The 22,773-nt window shown below is 31.7% G+C and overlaps 1 protein-coding gene across 2 annotated transcripts in view; it reads right to left on the bottom strand.

The window, feature by feature from the left end:
- LOC107446773 (alpha-tocopherol transfer protein-like) overlaps positions 1 to 22,773 on the bottom strand; it is a 61,548-nt gene that overhangs the window by 31,180 nt on the left and 7,595 nt on the right. The window contains exons 3-5 of one of the 2 annotated variants that reach the window (XM_087163564.1): positions 16,770 to 16,966; positions 16,572 to 16,682; positions 8,346 to 8,777 (exon numbers count right to left, since the gene is read on the bottom strand). In XM_087163564.1, coding sequence (XP_087019690.1) covers positions 8,574 to 8,777; positions 16,572 to 16,682; positions 16,770 to 16,966 — 512 coding nt within the window. In that variant the 3' untranslated portion in view covers positions 8,346 to 8,573. Of the gene's footprint in view, positions 1 to 8,345; positions 8,778 to 16,571; positions 16,683 to 16,769; positions 16,967 to 22,773 lie in introns of those variants that run through there. The other variant, XM_087163565.1, reaches the window with a different exon arrangement.

The following is a 22,773-nucleotide window of genomic DNA, read 5'->3' as shown; positions in this document are numbered from 1 at the left end:
AAGAGAATGCGTGTCTGATTTCTCTTTCGCTTTGCTAAATGCAATAACTTTGAGTTTCAACAGCTGCCGTTTAGAAACATATGTGCAGCACTGTTTAAGAATGATATTTTCTGAAGATGTGCCAAATAAATTATTTTGCTTTGTGCGTGTTGATATTGCACATGTAATAAAAATACTTAGCACGAAAAAAGTTTTTTATCGTAAGTTGAGCAAAATTAAAGATTTTTACGTAAGATCATTAGGAATTCTTTCTATGTGTAACGAAATCAAGGATTTCAAAAAACTGTTAATTGCCCTTTTTACAGTTGCACTGAGCGAATGCTGTGGTAAAGATGACAACGGAAAAGATATAGAATGTCAAAAAAAAATTTGCCTGTTAATTGACAGAATAAAAACATATGAAATTAATTTGGATCACGTTTCCTTCGATAATGATGAAGAAAGTGGAGATGATGGAGTGGGCACAAGAAGTTATACAGACATCGATATTTTTGAAAATGAAATAGGTTCAAGCGATGAGCAGCTTATTGATAAGTTTTTAGAAAAAATTCATAAGCGTGCTCGAAAGAATGCCGATAAGAGCCACGAAACTAACAATCCTAACCCCTATTATTTACCGGAAATAATTACACCCTTACTAAAATTGGCCAAATATTTTGTTTTATGGACTAATATCTTAAAACAAACGTTTAATTCCACTTACGACGTGGCGTCTTCAGCAATAGTTGAAGCTTATTTCAAAAACTTAAAAACAACTGTCTTAGATGGATATGGCAGTATACTTCGAGCTGACAAATTTTTTGTAAAGCATATGAGTTCTATTCAATCAGCATGTGTATACAACAGAGCAATAAATAATACCCAAAGAAAAAGAAATATTACTACAATAAAGGATGAAACACACTTTTCAAGTAATAAACGTCCGAAACGAGAAAAAATTTTTGATAAAGAAATTATAATTATCTCAAAAGAAGGACAAACAGCATCAAATGAATTGGATTCGAATAAAAAAAATATTGTTTTTGATAACGTGGATAATGATAACACGAATAAGCAAGAAGTTTTACCTAAAGCGTGTCATAATACAGAAAATTATGAGTTATATAATTTGAATAAAGAGAAAACTGCAAAAACAGGTACGACCTGGGAAGCTTTTGATGATAATTTTGGCTATCTGTTCGCAGAAGAGAATTGGAGAAACAAAAATAAGACAAATGAAATCAATAAACTAGAAAAATTATTGGATACTTATTGCGAAAAAACCGTTTTAGAAAAATGTGGCCATTCCAATAATACGAATGCAGATGAAGAAAACTTAAAAATTTCACTAAAGCAAAATAATAAAAAAAGAGGGAAATACCTAACACCTTGTCCAGAAATATCTTTCATACATAATCGACCCATCAGAAAAAAACAAAATTCTATTATAAGGAATGGTAACATTCAGTCTGCTCTATATATTGGGACAAGATTAATGGAAATTCGAAATACATGTGCATTTGATTCCATAGTGGAAATAATGTCTACAGCTTACATGGATAACAGGCATTATTTTTTAAAATTAAATGATATCAATAATGATGAGCAAATATTTTCATTCATAAAAAATTATGCAACAGCTGGTTTTACAAGAAATTTCTACAAAGATAGAGCTCTAATTTTAATGAATATAATAAATAGCGATAACTGCAGTATTTTAAACTGCGCAATTAATATTGGATCAATTATAAATCAGTTGTTTAAAGTAACTCCATCAGCAATCGAAACTGGCATGTGTCCTCACTGTGGAATTTTGAAGAAAGATTATACTTTGATTGAAATTCCTTATGATGAAATTGAGCTATGTTTGAAAGAGTACATTGAAACCTTTGTGGAACAATATTTCTTGGATAAAAAACTGAAATGTCCCAATTGCGAATCAGATATGACAAAGAAAAAAAAGCCTGGTATCCATATATTCTGCGACATAGAAATTGTTCAACAGTTTCGCCAACATCACAATGAACAGACGGTACTTCAAGATATACCAGAAAAAATATTGATTCAGAAACAGCAGTATATATTAGCTGGATTCGTACAGTATATGGGACCAATCGAACACAATTCAATAGGACATTATATTTCCTTTTGCAGACGAATACGGAATTCCTGGGAAATACAAGATGATATGCTAGGTGAACGTAAACTTTTAAATGATTCATTAAATAAAAAAATTAATCCACATATTTTGGTCTATACAAATTATGAAGATTAGTCGAATTAATCTTTTTAAATACTGTTCGAATTTTTCATAAGTAGTTGTTTAATGTAGTGCACAGAAAGAAAACATATTTTCTTAATAGCTAATGATCATTTGATCGGATTTTCAATTTGATCATATGATCAAAAGATTTCAAGGTGTTCGCTTTCTTAACAATTGAAAATTATTTAAATTGTAAAATACGAAAAAGAAAGTTTTGATATTAAATTATAAATATTAAAATATTTGTCTTTTCTGAAACTTAAATTTCAATGGGTCTACGAGACTTCGAATTGTTCAATTGTTAAAATAGTAACGAAATGATTCATGAAAGAATACCTTTTGAAAAATGTGTTAATACACGATTGGATTTACTTCTATTTCATGTTTTTTTTAGTACTTTTAACAATCTGTCTTTATCTCATTTCATTTGTACATACTTTACATATGTTCTTACTTGTATTAGAGTAATTATTTAACACATTTATTTGGTTACAACATTGTGAAAAAAATACCTTTCTATTTGTAATTGCTAAAATTCTAATAATGATTAAGACCCGATTGTAAATAGTATTGGTAAGTTTTGTGCAGTTTGTTTGAAATTGTTTTCTCCATCGTTTTTGCATAAATTAAAGTTATGTCAGTTTGAGAATGTAATTTAATATAGTGATAAGATATGTGTTTCTATTTTGTATATAATTATTTCTATATTTTTCAAAAATCAATGTTTTTTAAAATAAAATGCCTAAATGCTAATGAAGAATTCTTAGATAGTAAAGCTAAATAATACTTGTTATTGTATGCTAATTTAATATATAACTAATTTTATGTACCATGGCTAAAGAAGAATAACTATTTACTATCTATATATATATAATATTGATGAGAGCTAATACACTACTGGAGAAAAAGGTGTTATGGTTGGTTTCTAAAATAACTTTATTGCTATGAAACTATTTCTACTCTTTTATAGAGGAAATATGTTAAATTTTATATATCATTATAGAGAAAAATGTTTTTAAACAGTATAACTACTTAATAATTGTTTTAGAAATGTTTTAGATTTACTACATCTTATTAAACTTTTATTTTTCTACTTGTAAAACAATTTTAAAATAACATTGCAGAAAATAAAGATACGATTAATGTGAACAAAACTAATACATATAGTTTTTAGCATTCCTCGTTTTTATGGATTATAATCATAGCATTTGAAGTACATAGTCATTTTGGAATTTATTTTTAAAATTTTTATATTGCAAGAAAAAGTTTTTGATCATTACTATGTTTAGATGTCAGCTATAATTAAAATATATTATATTGATATCGCTAAAAGAAAGACTGAAATAAGAATTGTCGGAAAAACTTCAAGGTCGTCATTTGTAGTCAAAAATGTTGTGCAGTTGAACGAGTTGAACGAGTGCAGTTGAAATTTGTTTTTTTCCTGAATTTTGAGGACTAACTTCACGCCAGTTTTATCTTTAGGAATATGTCCAAAATAAGGGTGGTCAAAAAAAATTAAAGGGTGGTCATTTGTGGTCAAACGAGTACAATATAAAAATTGGATTTTTATATATTTTTCGAAAAAATGCGAAGTTAGCCCCCGAATTTAATTTTTGGGATTGTGTCCAAAATAAGGGTGGTCAAAAAAAATTAAAGGGTGGTCATTTGTGGTCAAAAGGTGGTCAAACAAAAACAATATAAAAATTGGATTTTTATCTATTTTTTGAAAAAATGCGAAGTTAGCCTCCGAATTTAATTTTTGGGATTGTGTCCAAAATAAGGGAGGTCAAAAAAAATTAAAGGGTGGTCATTTGTGGTCAAAAAGTGGTCAAACAAAAACAATATAAAAATTGGATTTTTATCTATTTTTCGAAAAAATGCGAAGTTAGCCCCCGAATTTAATTTTTAAGATTATGTCCAAAATAAGGGTGGTCAAAAAAAATTAAAGGGTGGTCATTTGTGGTCAAAAAGTGGTCAAACGAATACAATATAAAAATTGGATTTTTATATATTTTTCGAAAAAATGTGAAGTTAGCCTCCGAATTTAATTTTTAGGATTATGTCCAAAATAAGGGTGGTCAAAAAAATTTAAAGGGTGGTCATTTGTGATCAAAAAGTGGTCAAACGAATACAATATAAAAATTGGATTTTTATATATTTTTCGAAAAAATGCGAAGTTAGCCTCCGAATTTAATTTTTGGGATTGTGTCCAAAATAAGGGAGGTCAAAAAAAATTAAAGGGTGGTCATTTGTGGTCAAAAAGTGGTCAAACAAAAACAATATAAAAATTGGATTTTTATCTATTTTTCGAAAAAATGCGAAGTTAGCCCCCGAATTTAATTTTTAAGATTATGTCCAAAATAAGGGTGGTCAAAAAAAATTAAAGGGTGGTCATTTGTGGTCAAAAAGTGGTCAAACGAATACAATACAGAAATTGGATTTTTATATATTTTTCGAAAAAATGCGAAGTTAGCCTCCGAATTTAATTTTTGGGATTGTGTCCAAAATAAGGGTTGTCAAAAAAAATTAAAGGGTGGTCATTTGTGGTCAAAAAGTGGTCAAACGAATACAATATAAAAATTTGATTTTTATTAATTTGGCGTGAAAATGCGAAGTTAGCCCCCGAATTTAATTTTCAGGATTATGTCCAAAATAAGGGTGGTCAAAAAAAATTAAAGGGTGGTCATTTGTGGTCAAAAAGTGGTCAAACGAATACAATACAGAAATTGGATTTTTATATATTTTTCGAAAAAATGCGAAGTTAGCCTCCGAATTTAATTTTTGGGATTGTGTCCAAAATAAGGGTGGTCAAAAAAATTAAAGGGTGGTCATTTGTGGTCAAAAAGTGGTCAAACGAATACAATATAAAAATTTGATTTTTATTCATTTGGCGTGAAAATGCGAAGTTAGCCCCCGAATTTAATTTTCAGGATTATGTCCAAAATAAGGGTGGTCAAAAAAATTTAAAGGGTGGTCATTTGTGGTCAAAAAATGGTCAAACGAATGCAGTTTGAATTTTTTATTTTCCTCATTTTCGGGGGCTATCTTCGCATAGCTTATGCGGTCTGTTATAAGTGCGAAACATTTTCTGCAAAACAGTTCCAGGTGTAACAAGGGTCTGAGGAGGATTGAGAACAGCTACACGTCTTCCTAAAGCATCTAAAAATGTTCGATTGGATTCAAGTCTGGTGATGGAGCTGGCCACTCCATGCGCTGAATTGTTTTTTACTGCAGATAATCATACACGATGCGAATCCTGTGCAGTGTTGCGTTATCATCCTGTATCGTTCACTAGCACGAAATTATCATCGATGGCTCCACCAAAAATACATACTCCACACATAGACAATGCCTCTTTGGTGTTGTTGTTGTGGACGTATGCCTGTTTAGGCAGAGGGGGTTCGATTGTTCTTGTTTTCCAGTGGCGCCATCTATGGCCAAGAATTTGACTTCTGCCACACCATACGTCGCATCCGTCTATAGAGCGGACCCATTCATACATCCATCCACAGATCGTAATTTTGACCTGAATCAGAGAACGATCAATCTCCAATCCAGTACCCCCAGAGGTCTTGATTTGTTGTGAACATGGAGGACTTTTGCGACTCGACAGATTTAACGTACAACAGTCACTTTACTACACGGGGAGTCTTCGGCCAGCGGGAATCGAACCCACGAACTCTCGGACATGGGCCCAGCGCCCTATTGACCAGGCTATCCCGGACCATGCCTCTTTGGTATGCATCTCTTTATCATACATGCGATGGGTGATTTCGGGTTTCAGGCCCTCTCCAAATCAAACTACGCCTACAATCACTCTGAATGTTAAATCTGGAATATTTTTTAAAGAAAACAACCCTTAGTTGGTCAGCAGTCCAGTAGACATCTTGTTGCGCTCTCCTTAAGAGTTCCTTTTTATGGATAGTTGACTGTGTAAAGCTAAGCACAGATGGCGTTAGCGGTAAAACGTCATTGTAAGACTTTCGGTTTACTACTTCCGATTGATTTTTACGCCAAAAAACTTAAAAAAGCGTGCCATCCAATATTAATATTCTAATAGTGTTTTCAATTTAATGCATTCTTTCAATTTAAATTCCAACGAAAGAAACAACAAATGAAATTGGAAGACTTCGCAAGCTTGCTATGATGCAACGCAAAAAGTATCAAACGCTGATATTTCAGACGAATATCGCCAACTAAAAGATAACACCTTTTTTAATGTTTTGATATTAATTTTGCCCTATCAAATGCTCACATCTTGTCTTAATAAGATAAAAAAAACATTATAATTTTTAGCTGGTAGTTTAAAGTAGATTTTTAAATTAATTTCTGTATACTCTGTTAGGAGCACTTGTCTTTTGATTCCATTCTGCGTGTAATATTCGTATCTATATCGATTTCTTCGAAACTGGTTAGTAAGTTCAAAAACAGTAAGTTAACATTCTTGGTTTAATAAATTCAATTTAGTGGATTTTTATCCACCACTATTTGTAAACAATTCGTAGGCTTATAAAATTCACCACTTTTTTTTATATATAAATATCATGCTGAATTTTAAAAACTTGCAAAATTTGTCAATATTTTCAAATTTAGTTTGTACTTATTTACCGTTCTGGTTAGACCAGCAAACCATGTAAAGTTACCGTGGCATTCAACGTGTTAATAACAGTTTTTTAAAACTGTGACGAGAGAAGTCATAAAATTTAGGCTCGTATTTATTTTGTAACAAATTCTAAAAAATATAAGTAGTTAAAACTATGACTATCTATGAACAGTCCGGTGGGATGGCATGAAAATATTCTCTCTTTATAACTACTTGAACTGAAAAGCATTTTTAGCACTCTGATTTGATTTCTTGGTATTGTCTTCGGTTTACGTCGCTTTGTATCTCCTCCCTAGCATTGTTTCTGTATAATTTGTTCTCCAAAATGTTAATTTATCATAAATCAGATCTTAAAATTTTAATGATTTCATTTTCCATCTCAAAAATTGAATTATAAATTATTTGAATATTTGTTTCGCAGCGGGGGAAAAATTACTTTGCACTAAAATTCTTAACTTAAAAATAACTTAAGTTTCCATATGACTAGAAAATATTTTTTACAAAACGGAGCAAGTTGGTCTCTCTGACTCGGAGCGTGATTAGATACCGCAACACTTTACGGAATGAAAATCATGCAAATAGTTCAAAAGCTGTGTTATAGTTATAATGTTTATTTATAGTGTGTTATAGTGTTTAGTTGTGCAAATAATTTAAATACCAAAGAGTTTTTTTTTTTACCAGTTATTGTATTCAGCAAAAAATCACTTAGATACCTTAATATAAAAAATCTTGTAATAAAGTTCTGTATAAAAATATCAATGCGTAAACAGTTGCAGATTGTATTTTTGATATTTTTATAAATAATTAAATAATGTTGTGGCGAAATCTACTAATTTTTAATAAGTTTCTGATAAAATAAAATAACAAAATAATTATTGAAAAAGTACATAATTTAGGTTTTCATTCTCCTTTAAATTAAACAGGGCTCACACACACCTGGAAAGAATAATAATTAAAAAGTAGTAGTAATGTTAGGTTGTTAAAATTATTTTTTTTTTCATTTTTCAGAACCAGAATGTCTTAATAAATCTAAATTAATGTATCTGGATCCGAATTTTCATGATTTGAATTAAATTTTAAAGCGAGATCTAATTCTAAGGAACTTTTGTCTTTTTTAACACATGCCAAAGCTTAATAAATAGTGTGTGCTACTTTTTAAGCTCTGGCATGTGTGGACTAATCTTTGTTAAAGTGCAAGCAATAAACTCCGACTACGGAATTTTTAAAGTTTCAGAAAATATTTTCCCTATTTTTAGCAAAAGTTATGTATTAATAATTTTAAAATTTAGAATAAAGAGAAATTTGTCCAGCAATACTTTTAAATGTTTAAAACTTGCTGATTAACGGGTGGAATAGGCTGATGGTCTTGTTTTAAGTCGTGATAATTGTTGTATATACTTTAGTTCACTACTACTGAAGAAATATTTTGCAAGGTGCTCAAATATTGTAGGGTATGGTGTATGCTAAAAAAAAGAAATTATTTCATACAATAACCCTAACTTGCTATTACTTTTCTTTATTGTGGCTTATTTCTATCGCAAATAAGGGTCTCATATATTACTGAATATAGTAGGAGCTACATTTTTCATCAAAATAAATCATTGCCTCTGATAAAGTGTAGCTAAAGTGGTAAGTGATTAGCTGTTACAGCACTGTTTAAAGTCTTATAGTTTTTTTTATTATAAATAAAATGTTAAATTTTTCAGGTTTTCTTTTTGAAAACAGACTTTATGTTTCCCTCTTCTTTGAAAAAACATTTCCTTCATCGTAGATGCATTGATTTAACTTTTCGACGAAAGATTCTTTACTTTGAATATATGTCCTAAATTCTGAGAATTCTTTTTCACCTAAGTGACCTCCTAGCTCTTTGGGCAGAATTTCTGGAGAAAAGAATTTGTGCAAGCTTGATAAATTGTTGCCATGGAAGTGGAACTAGAAATAAAGGAATTTAATAAATAGCATATAAAATAGTCAATAGACGCCACCATGCAATAAAGTAGATCTTCTATTTCGGTCTGTTTGTTTTGAAAACTTTACATACCTCGAAATTTATGAAATTACCTGTACACACAATCTGGATTGAATATATTTTTAATGCTTACCTCGAAACAAAACAAAATCCTTCAAATTCTAGGTATTTCGAATTTCGCAGATTAATCCCTTTACAATCGCATTATTTTTAAGTGAAAAGTCATAAAAGTACTTATTTTTTATTCAATAGAATTACATATAAAATGGTGCTAGTACAATATATGTATTCCTTTTTGATTTTCAGAATTTTTTATCTTGAAATTTAAAGCTCCATTTATCCATGTAATTCTGACTCCATAATATATACAATATTAAAAATATTTTATTACAAAACGCAAATCACGTGTAATAAAAGAGAGTGCAAGAAGCCCCAAGCTAAGAGTATAAAATATATATCACAAATACACATATTTAGATAGCTAGTTTAAATTAAATAAACTTTTTTCAGTTGCATTAAGAAATAGTCTGGTGCAGCAACCTAGTGTGTAAATTAGAAAATAAAGAAAATTTGGGTTACAAAAGATTGATATATTTAAATCTTTTTGGCTTATTGCTTTTGAACGCTCTAGCCCAGAAATAACACGGGTACTAGAAATAGGAGATGAAAGCTCACCCCGTGATATTTGCAAGAGAGAGAAGGTAGGTGTTAAAGAAATCATTACTCGAAAACAACTCTTTTCCAGCAGTAGAATTCCATGAGAATGACGGAAGAACGGACGGGCAAAGAGAAACGTGCTAAAGAAGTGCACCCAAAATGGCTTTCAAAAGGCTATATTCAAGAATGAATCTGAAAAGAGCTAAGGAGAACGAACAAAAGAAAGCGTATGAACATTAGAAAAGAAGAAATCACGAAAATAAATGGCTAGAAATTCATTCAAAAGAGTGAAATATCTTAAAATATGAAATAAATGTCAACGATTTCTTCAAATAATTTTTACAGGTGGTAGTTCTCTTGATAATATGTGGAACCTTGAAGCATGTAAAATTTGTTAACAAGAGCTGCGTTTCAGAAAACAAAGAACATAACAATAAACTAAACTTTACAGATTTTGTTAATTTAGGAAGGCTAAAAAACGAAAAGAAAAAATACAAAGTTAGACGTCAATAGTTTTTTTCTAAACGGCAGGCACTAAAATTATTTTCTTAGTCACAGAAGGTGTCAAAAGTGTTACTCATCTTACGTTGCCTGTTCTTAATCTAATTTTAGGATAAATGGGAAAAGGACCGTAATAGCCTCAGACGCCCAGTTCCATTACAACGAACGAACACCTTCAAATTCGGTAAAAGCCAATTGCTTAGCTCTCTGTGAAAGTGTAGAACCGAGTTAGCTGTGAATTAGGTAGTCCGCGCAGACTGTTTAAAAAAGTGAACCAGTTGTGCGCATGAACCCGAAACTTTTTATAAAAGCAATTGAGAGAAATTTATCTTATATATTTGAGAATTGAATCTGTAGTGGTTGACAAGTGAGTAAGGCAAACCAATAATATTCATAAATAAAATAAATTTTTAGTCATATATTTGCTACCACTTTCTTATTTTAACTATATTCTGTATTTATTGACTCGTTCAGTAAGTGGATATCCTTCACAGTGGTCTGATCGGACTACCTATTAAAAACCGTGCGCAGACTTTCAGTTATAGGAAGCGTCACACAGCCACAGAATACATACCACAGATACGCGTTTATAGGGTGGGCCACATTCACAAACAACAGAGGACAACACACAGAGAGAAGCATCCTGCCCTGAGAGGGATTCAAACCCGCAGCCATTGGCTTGGCAGTCAGGCACGTTAACAGCTCGTTCACCTGGCCGGCTTAAACGTCAATAGTTATCAAAAGACTATTATACCACTAAAAGGTACCTTTGTATGTTTAAACAAAATGCAATGAATGTACGTATAAATTAATCAACAATCATATTGCCCTATTCTACAGCGTGCAAAAAAATGGTTTTCTGTGAATTATCTTCACGCGCTCTCGGATCTTCACGTTCCAGAACTCAATCTTGATGGTTCGTGAGAGTGACCTTAAACATTCTACTCAATTAGTGCAGATGATATTTTAAGTTACGAAATCACTCCCCCGAACGTTCTTTCTCCGGATTAACAGAGTGTTGTAAACAGCACTACTTAAAAATAAATTTAAAACAATTTATAAATAAAAAGTGGTTAAATTTTGATCACATTATTTATCTATTTTCAAGGCCAAAAAGGGATTTGTTCATAAATAAATCATGTTAAAAATTTGAATGATATATATTTAAATCACAATAATGTCGAATGCGATATTGTAGAACAAAATAAAATGGAATGAATTTGGCTAATGCTTTATATTTGTTTCCTTATAAGATGCTGATGTATTTATATAAGAAGTTGAAATTGTTGAAATTTTCCTGAATACTTATAACTAATTTTAATAACCCTGCACTCTCATCTCTCTCTAGTCAAGTGGAGAAGTACTGGAGAAAACTGCGGTGCAAGGGTGTAGCAGCCAAACGACTGAAATTTGATAATAATAATGTTTTGAAAAATTTTACATGGCAAAACTGTTGGCAAAATTTGAAAAATCATGCTTGAAGCGTGGTGTGGATCGACCGAAATGTTGTTAATAACGACTTTTTAGCTTTAATACCAGCAATTTTGAAAGCTTGAAATTGTTGGAACCTCCGGCATTTGATGCGGAGTGCCACTAACACATTCATCGAATCTATTTCGTCATGTATTGGAAAGTCATGAAATTTAAAATCTTAAGTTGATTGAAGAGAAAATTTAGGAGATCCCCAAAGTAAAGGATAGAATATCATAGCACTGGCTATATGCAACGCCTCCTATAACTGAAAGCCTCCATACGGTTTCTTATAGGTAGTCCGATCAGACCACTATAAAGGTAAACTAGTTTACAAAAGAGCCATTTATTACAATATCTAGTAAAAATTAGAAAGTGATAGTAAATATGCGTCTAAATTTTTTTATTTATTTATGAATATAATTGGTTTGTCTCATTTACTTGTCTACCATCAAAGATTCAATTCTCAAATATATATGTTAACCTTCTCTCGAATACTTTTTAAGTCGAATTTGGTTTCATGCGCACCACTGGTTCACTTTTTAAATAGTCTGCGTAGATTTCTTATAAAAAAACGTGTGGAGGCTTTCTGATGTATGAGGTGATGGTATATGTCAAGCAAAGAACAGAGTTGCACTATAGTAAAAACACTTAAAATCGATGGAATTAAACAAGGTATAAATGAATTTAAAAAAGGTATTTCACTTCGTAAAATAAGTATTCAGAAGGTTAGGAAAATTATATCTAATAGTTAGAACAATTCGCTATAAGAATAGTAAAGTATTATTAGTGTACCTCTGTTAAAACAGTGACCCGGTCATCCGGGTACAAACCGCTGGTGTCGGGTTGCTCACTGTAGTACTCTCCAGGATTGTACAAGGCCGAAAGGATTGCCAATAATTTTGAAGTAATAATTCCATCTTTATGTAAAAAAGCTTCTGTAATTTTAGTGGTATTGAAAAGGGAAATTTTTTATTTTCCTACCCTCATTTTGGATGATACAAATTTTGCAGGTTAAAAATTACACCATTTCTAAAAGCTTCAAACATAGTTCCTACTGCTAGGCTAACCGCAATTTGGAAATAACATCCCATAAAAATGCGTTTGCTGTTTTGCACCATTTTAAAAACTGCAAATTACATCAAATGAGTATACGTATGTTCTACGATGTTCTTATTTTTAAAAAATAATAATTAATTTCAATTTATTTCTGCGTCAAATTGAACTTATTTCTAAAACTTTAAATTTACACTGAATTAAATTTTATTTTATTTTCTAAAGAGTCATAAAATCATTTTTAAAAAAACACTAGTATATTCACAAAACCGAGATAATTTCTTTTCTCACGTTGGCAATGAAAAGCTTAAACAAACTGAGCTATAAGTTAGGCAGAAATCAAAGATTAAGGCTAATACAAACAAAAAAATCGTTCTGTTCTTTTATTTTAATTACTAGCCGCCTAAGGCGGCCAGCTGTCCGCCACTCTAAAGGTTTTCTCAAATAAAGTTTTTTAAAACATAGCAGGAAATCTGAAGATTAGTGGACAATTAAAGTGGTCTTGTCCTGCAATTTTGTCTTCATATCCTTGGGCCCTAGCACTGCTAGTAGAGACACGATCCTCTTCCAATCTTCTTTGACGTTTCTCTGATGTTTCTCGGACCCTAGCATTGCTAATTGAGACACGATCCTCTTCCAATCTTCTTTGACGTTCCTCAGGTGTTTCTCGGGCCCTAGCATTGCTAGTTGAGACACGATCCTCTTCCAATTTTCTTTGACGTTCCTCAGGTGTTTCTCGGGCCCTAGCACTGCTAGTTGAGACACGATTCTCTTCTAATCTTCTTTGACGTTTCTCTGATACTTCTTGGGCTCTAGAATTGCTTGTCAAAATTCGGTCATGTTCCATCCGTCTTTCACGTTCTACAGACGTTTCTTGGGCCCTTCTTCTTTGAGAATCTCTTAATATCTTTTTCTTTGACAAAATACAAAGTTTTTTGGAAGGCGGTTCTGCCATGTCAGTAATCGGGTTTTTAAGAAGTCAACGAATGCTTTAGAACAACAATTACTATGAAAGCAAATCATGAAACTTCAATATTAAAATCTAAGTGCTTACCTGCAAACTGAAACTTTTCTGAAAATAACTAATTACATTTAATAAAAACTGTTAAAATAAAGAATAGAAAAACCAAAGAAATCCAAGGTAAGTGTGATCGTTCTTTCAAAAATAATTAAATTCCTATTTTATATAGCTACAACGCTTAAGAAGAAAAAAACTAAAATGCTAAATACATGAAAAGAACACGAAAACAAATTAATTTTTCATGGTATCAATTTCTATTTCTATATAATTTTTATGGTATCAATTTCTATTTCTATATCGCTACAAAAACTATCGTCTTCGCTTAAGAAAAAAAATAGAGCGTGGAAAGAAGAAGAAAAATTTATTATAACAATTATGCACAGCGACAAATAAATCAAAGCGAAGCGTTCTATTTACGTATCGAATATGTTGCCACATTTTTAATACAAAAGTTAAACTTTTATCCACTTAAACTAATGCGAACCTTACAATTAAATTATTAATTCCTTCGTATATTATTGGTTTAAGTTGTCGAAAATTAATATTTCAATTGTAAGGTTCGCATTAGCATACGATTATAAGAGTGGAGAAAAGTATATGCATTTTTTAATAGTTCTCTGAATATGGCTCTTTGAAAAAGAAAAAGCATAGATTTTCTTACAAAATGACTGATAACTAAAAAACTAATCCAAATTTTTGAAAAAGAAAAAAAATACTTCTTCATTATGTCAAAACACAATTATGTGCCGAGTTTCGTGCCCGGGCGAGGCTTCTGGGGCGATATATTGTGATTACAGACACACACACACACACAGCCGCGTTTATTATTATGTATAGATGATTACTATTTCACGCAGGTGAAATAAAACTCAATTCATTCTCATTTCAATTGCTATCAATAATTAACGCAGGAGAGAGATAAATTTTATCAATGGAGATCGGCCAGAATTATGTTAATGTTTATCAGACTCCCCGCTTCCAACCAACCAACTTTGTATTATGTTTCTTTTATTTCATTTTCTTTTACTCTGGGTTTTATACATATTACAAGTATTTGTTAGAAAAAAAGGACTTTAAAATGTTGTGTGTTATCACTGGAAGGCTTAAAAATGTTAATCACTAGAATTTATAACTTTGTAAATAGAGAAATTTTATTATTTGCTCCAAATGAGATTTTCAAGCAACATTGAAATGTGTATAAATGAAATGGTCATCAGTGGCATGCAGGAAGGAGAAAAAGGCGGTGACGGTCCCAGGCAGAATTATTCTTAGTCATTTACATAAAAAAAAACAATCTCAAGTATGGAATGAGATTTAAATGTATTGTTCCATCTGGAGCCGCGATGGCTCAGGGGATAGAGCGTTCGCCTTTCAATGCGGCGAACCGGGTTCGAACCCCAGTCGATACGAATTCCGCATCTGGCTTGCACCGACCACAGTGCTGACGTGAAATATCCTCAGTGGTAGACGGATCATGGGTTAGAGCCCCTTGCCGCCAGGCTAACCGTGAGAGTATCTCCTCTCCGGCTCAAAAATGGTTTTCCTCTCCGTGTAACGCAAATGCGGGTTAGCTTCATCAAAAAGTCCTCTACGAAGGCAAATTTCTCTCAATACTCGATCCAGAGTTCCCTTGTCTTCTGGATTGGGTTCAAAATGACAAGGCTATGGAGATGAACATTAGTAGTCGTAAACCCATAAAATTGGATCGTCTGTTCAACGACGGTTATAAAATTATAGAATGTATTATTCCAGGCCGGAATAGTCCGGTTGGTAGGGCACTGGGGCAACTGTCCAAGAGGTTGTAGGTTCGATCACCGCAGGCCGAAGACTCCCCGTGTAGTAAATGGTGACTGATGCATGTTAAATCCGTCTACCCCCAATGTCCTCCATGTTTCCATAACAAATCGTACCTCTGGGGGTATTCATCCAGGAGTTTCCTTGTCTTCTAGATTGGTTCAAAATTACAAGGCTTCGGAGTTAAACATTAGTAGTCATAAACCCAAAAATTGAGTCTGTTGTTCAACGACGGTTATAAAATAAATTAAAATTTATTGTTCCAATGTATTCTCGAATGGTTTTTAGAATATGTATCAGTTCTTAAATTCTTTTTGCGAGCTTCAGATTTTACATATTATTATTTGCATCTAACCAGGAAGTTTATTACAGACATTCACGGTACGGTACTTTTATTTATGTCTCACTAGAGCTGCACAGCGAGCTATTGGCAATGGTCTCGAAAATTAACCTGCAGTCTTCTCCGTATAGCAAAACCGGTTTTTTCATGTACTTCGAAAGAGAAGTTGTGTATGGGGGAGAAACATTATGCCAATTTTGCCCACTCGTTAAACCGCCAGTGGGTTAAATTTTTTTAACTAATGCATAGCATGAAAGAACTACTTATATCTTGAGCACTTAACAAATTTTTCCAAACGTTTTTTTTTTTTACTTTATTCTATATTTTAAAGTTATAGCAAAAAAACGTAAGTGAATGTTGAGTGGTGTAAGTCAAATTTGTTGGGTCACAAAGTCCTTCATGTTCCCATAACAAATCATACCTCTAGGGGTACTGAATTGGAGATTGTTTTCGCGGTTCAGGTCAAAATTACGATCTGTGGATGAGTGAAGGGGTGTATGAATGGTTTCACCCTAAAAACAGGCTGTGACGTGTGTGTGGCTGAAGTCGTATTCTTGGTCGTAGCCATAGAAAAACAAAAAGCGCTCTCTCTGCGCTAAATTCACTTGGTTTCACCGATCAGACTTGCTGGCATGGCAAGTGGTTTAACAAAAACAACTTTCCATATTCTATTAATTGTACGCATACATTCAGTTGATATGCGCTGCCCCGAAAGATTCTTGAGATTAATTAACGACACAAAATAAGTTCTACAGTGTTCACTTACTCTATCCTTCAGTATTTTTAGATAGCATTGGTTTGATAATATAGGTCACACTGATGCACGTTGGTTCGCGAACCTCAAGTTGAGATTCGATATCTTGAATGATTCCTGACACTAATAAAGGATACAAAAAATTTATAAAGAAATTCACTTACTCGCTCCTTTAGTTTTTTAGATAGCATTGGTTTAATAATATTGTAGGTCATACTGAAGTAGGATGGTTCATGAACTACATGAAAACCGGGTATGCGATAAGGGAAGCAATTCTAAATATGAAAGAAGCAAACATTAGGCAAAAACAGTTCTACGTGTATATTTGATTTGACACACATGCTTTGAAATTCTATATTTACTTGTATGCCTCTAAATACTAGTGTTAGAAATGGCGGAGATGAAAAGCAACGTAGCTTATTCAAAGTTATTCCTTGTAAATCAAAAATAACAGCTCCCCCACATACTTGGGATGCTTCAGTATCCATACCTAGTTCCCCACATAGATAGGATGCAGCGTAAAGCTCATATGCGGAAAGATTCACAACATCAAATTTTCCTGAAATAAAATAATAATAAAATAAAAAATAAGATAAAAAATATAAGATTTAAATACCACTGCGAACGATTTTTTTGTACCCGGATCTCAGTACAGGATGTTAACTTGCTCGGGTGAGGGGATTTAAAATCTGACCAGGAAATTACAGATTTTCTGAAAAATGATATTTTTAGTAAAGCTAATTTTACGTCTGAATGTAGAAAATTGTAAAGAGCATATAGGTTAATGTACATACATATACACCTATCTGCTCCTTTGAAAATAACAGACAAAAAAACATAATACCATAATTTATCGCCTTCTTCCTACTACTTTCTACGTACCAGAGAAGTGGAGATACTTAATAGTCACGCCAGAGAATTTCTCCACTTAGATTCAAATCTGCGTGGGGAAATTGATATTGTAGGGGAAGTCTTGGTTTATTTGTATTTTTACCAATTCACATAAATAATGAAAGACTAGAAATTATCTAACTCTAAATATTTATTGAAAAGGATAAAACACATGAATCAATTTTTTTCCCCTTTCCTAAAAATGTCATTGTAGCAGATTGGGAAAAGAACCACTTAATAGATATTATTTAATACTTATTGCAGGTTTGATAATCGCAATAGTATTAAAATGTCTCTGATAATTTGATATGAAATGTTTCTAATAATAGTTACCCTATCACACAATATTACTTGAGATAATTTGAACCAGTTAATATAATCTATTCAAACAACCAATGGAAGATGAAAATATACGATGTATTAATAATAAAGCAAGTAGTGGTAATGTAAATTATAACTATCAGTACATCAACAAAATTCCCATATAAAACACCAATATTGTAAATAAATCAATATTTTGAACAATAAACATTATACTGTATAAACACTATACAGACATTTTACTTTTATTTTTCTGGATAAAATTCTATTAAACCAAGATAAAACTTTTTTTTCTCCCAAAATACACTACTTTTCATTTATCAAAATTATCCACCTTTGTTACTAAAGTGTATTCAATATAGAAACATATATATAAAACACATAGCAATATAAAAAAATTCTTCCCCTTCTTTTTTTTTTTTTTTTTTAAAGTAATAACAAATAGAAATTGTAATAATAAAACTATACTACAAGTTAGATGAATTAATTAAAAAGAAGCAACATATTCTTAAATATCTTTTTCTCTTTCTTAGTTTTGAATATTTTTTTTAAATAACAAGTTTTATTATAACCTTAGCTAAATTCAATTTATATCTGTAATTGAGATCAATGAAAATAAAACAAAATACAATATAACAACAACTAAGACATAAGTTCTTGATAATCATTTCCATAAGTTTCAGTTTTGATTTACAAACACTCTCATTTTACCATGAAAAGAAATTCGTCTGTGGTTTTGGCGCCACAGAAAGCCATAAAGAAAGAATCTTGTCTGATTCACAGAAACGCAAGTATTAATCGAAAGTGATATTCATAAAATAATATTCAAATCGATGAATAATTTTAAACACACTTCTTAAATGAGAAAAAAAAATCTATGCTTACATATTTTAGAAGGCAGTTTTTTTAACTTTTGCACAATATATATTCATTTTGAAACATAAAAAGATAGCTAACTCTTATGATATATTTCTCTACCAGATTCTTAGTTTATAAAAATTATTTTTAGAATGAATGATTCAAAATACTTATAATATATTTAAACTTCACACACAGAATTACTATACAACATAATACTTTTCACTAAGTTTCAAATCAATCGATAGTAAATATTAATATTTTACTCTACTGAACCTTACTACTATAAAAATTATACTTAGCAATGTTGAGCGGGAAAGGGTTCTCCTCGTCTAGCTGGGGTAAGCTGGGAAAACGGAAATTCAAAATTCAGGAAATCGAGGTACGGGATGACCTCATTAGATTCCACAAATTGAACAGGATGTTCATTTACTTTCTGGAAGAAAAAAAAATTTGAGCCAGCAAGGAACCGTTAGTTCGGCCACGAGTTGGGCGTCATTTTGTAGGGGAAGTCTTGGTTTATTTGTATTTTTACCAATTCACATAAATAATGAAAGATTAGAAATTATCTAACTCTGAATATTTATTGAAAAGGACAAAACACATAAAAATAAAACAAGGATAAAAAAAATACAAGAATTTGGAAGAGGGGGTTTTGGGCTCGAATTAAACCTCCGTAATTTACGGCCGTTCCTAGCAGACTGTCTTAGTTCACCGCCAGAGTCGCTGTAGTGGGGGGAAAGAGGAGAGTTAGTCACAATATCTCTTACAGATGGGATGCAGCATAAAGCTCGTAAGAGGAAAGATTCTACACATCAAATTTTCCTGAAATAAAATAACGATAAAAGAAATAAATAAAATTAAAAAAACAATATTTAAATAACACCGCGGCAAATTTTTTTGTTGCTTTTATACAAGTACTGGATCTTAACTAGCTCGGATGTGGGGATTTTAAATCTGTCCCGAAACTACAGATTTTTTTGAAAAATGATATTTATGATATTTTTTGAACAGTTGATTTTACGTCTGAATATACAAAATTATAAAGAACATATAGGTTAATATAGGTACATATACACTAATCTATTCCTTTGAAAATAACACTTAAGGAAAAAAAGACCATAATTTATCGCATCATTAATTAAAATGTATAATCGCCTTCATCCTACCACTCTCTACGTACTAGAGAAGTGGGGATACTTAGTTGTCAGGAGAGAGAAAATTTTAAAATCCCGTTTAGGAACATATTATTAAATTGTGTTAAGAGACCTCTAGAGTTAATTTATTTTATGTCTGAATGTACAAAATACATAGCATATAAAAGAACATATAGGTTTATATACATACATATACACCTTTCTTTCAAAAAAACACATAAGACGAAAAGCATGTGACCATAATTTGTCTCATCATTAACTAAAATGTATTATCGCCTTCGTCCTACCACTCTTTACGTACCGGAGAAGTGGGGAGGCTTAGTACCCATGCGAGGGAATTTAGATCACTAATGTGTTTCTTGAATATTGTTCGTACGCGTTGCATGCACTTATTTGCAGCTATTAAGATCTAAAAAAGAAGTTATTTATCATATTAATTTACTTCATTTACAATATCAATTATTGATAAAATTTTGATTATGAATGATAAAAAAAAATTCAAACAACTTTTTTTCTGGATTTTATATTTTAGAACAAATATAATTCCATCTAACAAATTTTTAGTAACTATTAGATATTTTTTTTTTATAATCAAAAAATATCAAAACATATTTTTCTCGTAATTTCAGGGTCAGGAAAAAAATATACGAAAGAGACACCGATGTTCCATCTGAGAGTAGTCTTTTTAAATGAACTAGTCTTTTTCAAAAGAGATTTTACGTAAAGGTCTATCCACCATGATACATCAACAATAAAAGAAATATTTAAAGTTAAACGAAGATCCAAAACACACTGCTTATTTAAAGCTACTAATGTTCAACTCCGAAGCCTTGTAATTTTGAACCCAATCCAGAAGACAAGGGAACACTGGGATTACGTATTGGGAGAAATTTGCCTTCATAAGGATTTTTTTGATGGAACTAACCCGTTAATTTGCGTTGCACGGAGAGGAAAAACTCCCAAGCTTAGCCTGATTGCAATGAAACTCAATCCCATGATCCATCTACGATTGAGGACATTTTGCGTCAGCATTGTGGTCGGTGCGAGCCACGTGTAGAATTCGTACCGACCAGCCATGGCTTGGATTCGAACCCGGCCCACTTCACTGGAGGGCGAAAGTTTTATCCCCTGAGTGGTAGTCTTATAATGCAGAATTCTTGATTTAGTAAATTCGATTTATAGAATTTTTACTCGCCACTACTTTTGAATAATTTAAAGGCTTATGGAATACGCCACTTAATTAAAGTTGAGCCTCCTAAAAAAATTAAAAAATTAACGCTAACGAAGAATCAGTAAAATTTAATTCATGGTTCTCTACCGTTTTTTAAAATATTTTGTTGAATCCGGGGCAGTTGGCATCTCAGTGGCTGGGTAAGTAAGATAAAATTTAATTCGATTTTCTCATTACCACAATGAAATATGTTCTGAAAGTACCTTAATAATATGAAGAGGATATAAGTAAATTTTAACGGTACTTTATGCACAGTAGTCAAATTTTAACTTTAATATTTTATTCATGATTTAAAAACTTTAATTTAAAATATTATAACCCACTATCTGTAATTAGTATAAAAAATATTAGTAATCTTATAATTAACTAAAGCTGTCTTCTACTTATAATTATCAGAGTTGTAACCACTCAGAAATCATTCCTTAGAAAGCTTACAAGTTGACTGTTGTGTATACGTTATAGACATACTAACACTTTACAATACAATAGAACAGTGATTCTCAACCACTGTGCCGCGGCACTTTTGCGTGCCACCAAATATTAGAAATGATACAATAAAAAATATAATGTTTTTTTTTACTACGAGTAAAGTTTAAATTAAAGAAAAGTGTATATATATAATATTATACACACACACACACACACACATATATATATATATATATATATATATATATATATATATATATATATATATATATACAAGAAAACACGAAGAAAGTTAAGAAAAACAATAAGTTTCATTTAATGAGCTTAAGCTGCAAGTAAACAGAACTCATTAGATATGTTCAAAATGAAGAATAAAACAAAGAAAAATAATAGACAAATGAAAAAAAAAGGGGGGGGGGGGAATTATAAGTAAAAAAATAACAAGCAACAGTAATTAGTAGCAAATTATTTAGTAAAGCCAAAATTATTTACTAAGTAATTTCTTTGTTAATTTGTATAATTTTTCCATGTGCAAATCCATTTCGGGCAAATCCGTGGTTAGAATTATTTACTAAAAATTCCTTTACTAAATAATTTCCTTTGTTAATCTATGCAGTTTTTCCATGTGCAAATTCATTTCGGGCAAATCCGTGGGTAAAATTGTTTGCTAAAAATTTCTTTATTAATTTATACAATTTTTCCATGTGCAAATCCATTTCGGGCAAATCCGTGGCTAAAATTATCCACTGAATTTTTTTTCTTTGTTAATTTTTCCATGTGCAAATCCATTTCGGGCAAATCCGTGTTAAAATTATCTATTAAAATTTTTTTCTTTGATAATTTAAATAATTTTTCTATGTGCTAATCCATATCGTGCAAATCCGCGGCAAGCATCACTGGCTGCGGTCTGTGTGCGGGTGGGTGACCCACTTGGATCAGTCTGCGTAGGGACCGAGGGTGTGCGGTATTGGTCCTCGTTAAACTGTGCTACCGTAAAGTGCTCGACTTCGCGCGCAGGTCGTCGGGCTACCGAAGCGGGGGTGCCATCCCCTCCGCAGAGGATCAAAATTGTGATGGCATGTCTTAGGATCATCCTCCGGGATGTTTCCCAGACCGTCGCCAATAGCCCATTGTGCAGCTCTAGTGCGACGTAAATTAACAACAACAACAGCAAATCCGCGGCTAAAATTATTTGCAAAAACAGGCAATTTATGTTTCTCTTTTCTATTTTATATGTTTTCTTAAATAAATATCTATCTTCTAAAACTATTTATGATCAATTTCTAAAATTATCCAGTATAATATTACCTTGCGCACATCCATTTCGGGCCCATCCTTGGTAACTAACAAATCAAAGCTCAGAATAACAAATCACTTCAGCAGTGCAGTAAGAACGACACTATAAAACCCTCTTGTTACACTCAATTTGAGCTTTTGTTTTCATATTTTGTAATCTGGCAATCTTTCTGCGAAAACATT

Source organism: Parasteatoda tepidariorum, chromosome 5 (genome assembly GCF_982258835.1).
Source record: "Parasteatoda tepidariorum strain Cologne lab strain chromosome 5, Ptep-v5.0, whole genome shotgun sequence".
Lineage (NCBI taxonomy): Eukaryota > Metazoa > Arthropoda > Arachnida > Araneae > Theridiidae > Parasteatoda > Parasteatoda tepidariorum.
This window is presented reverse-complemented; position numbering and strand designations above follow the sequence as displayed.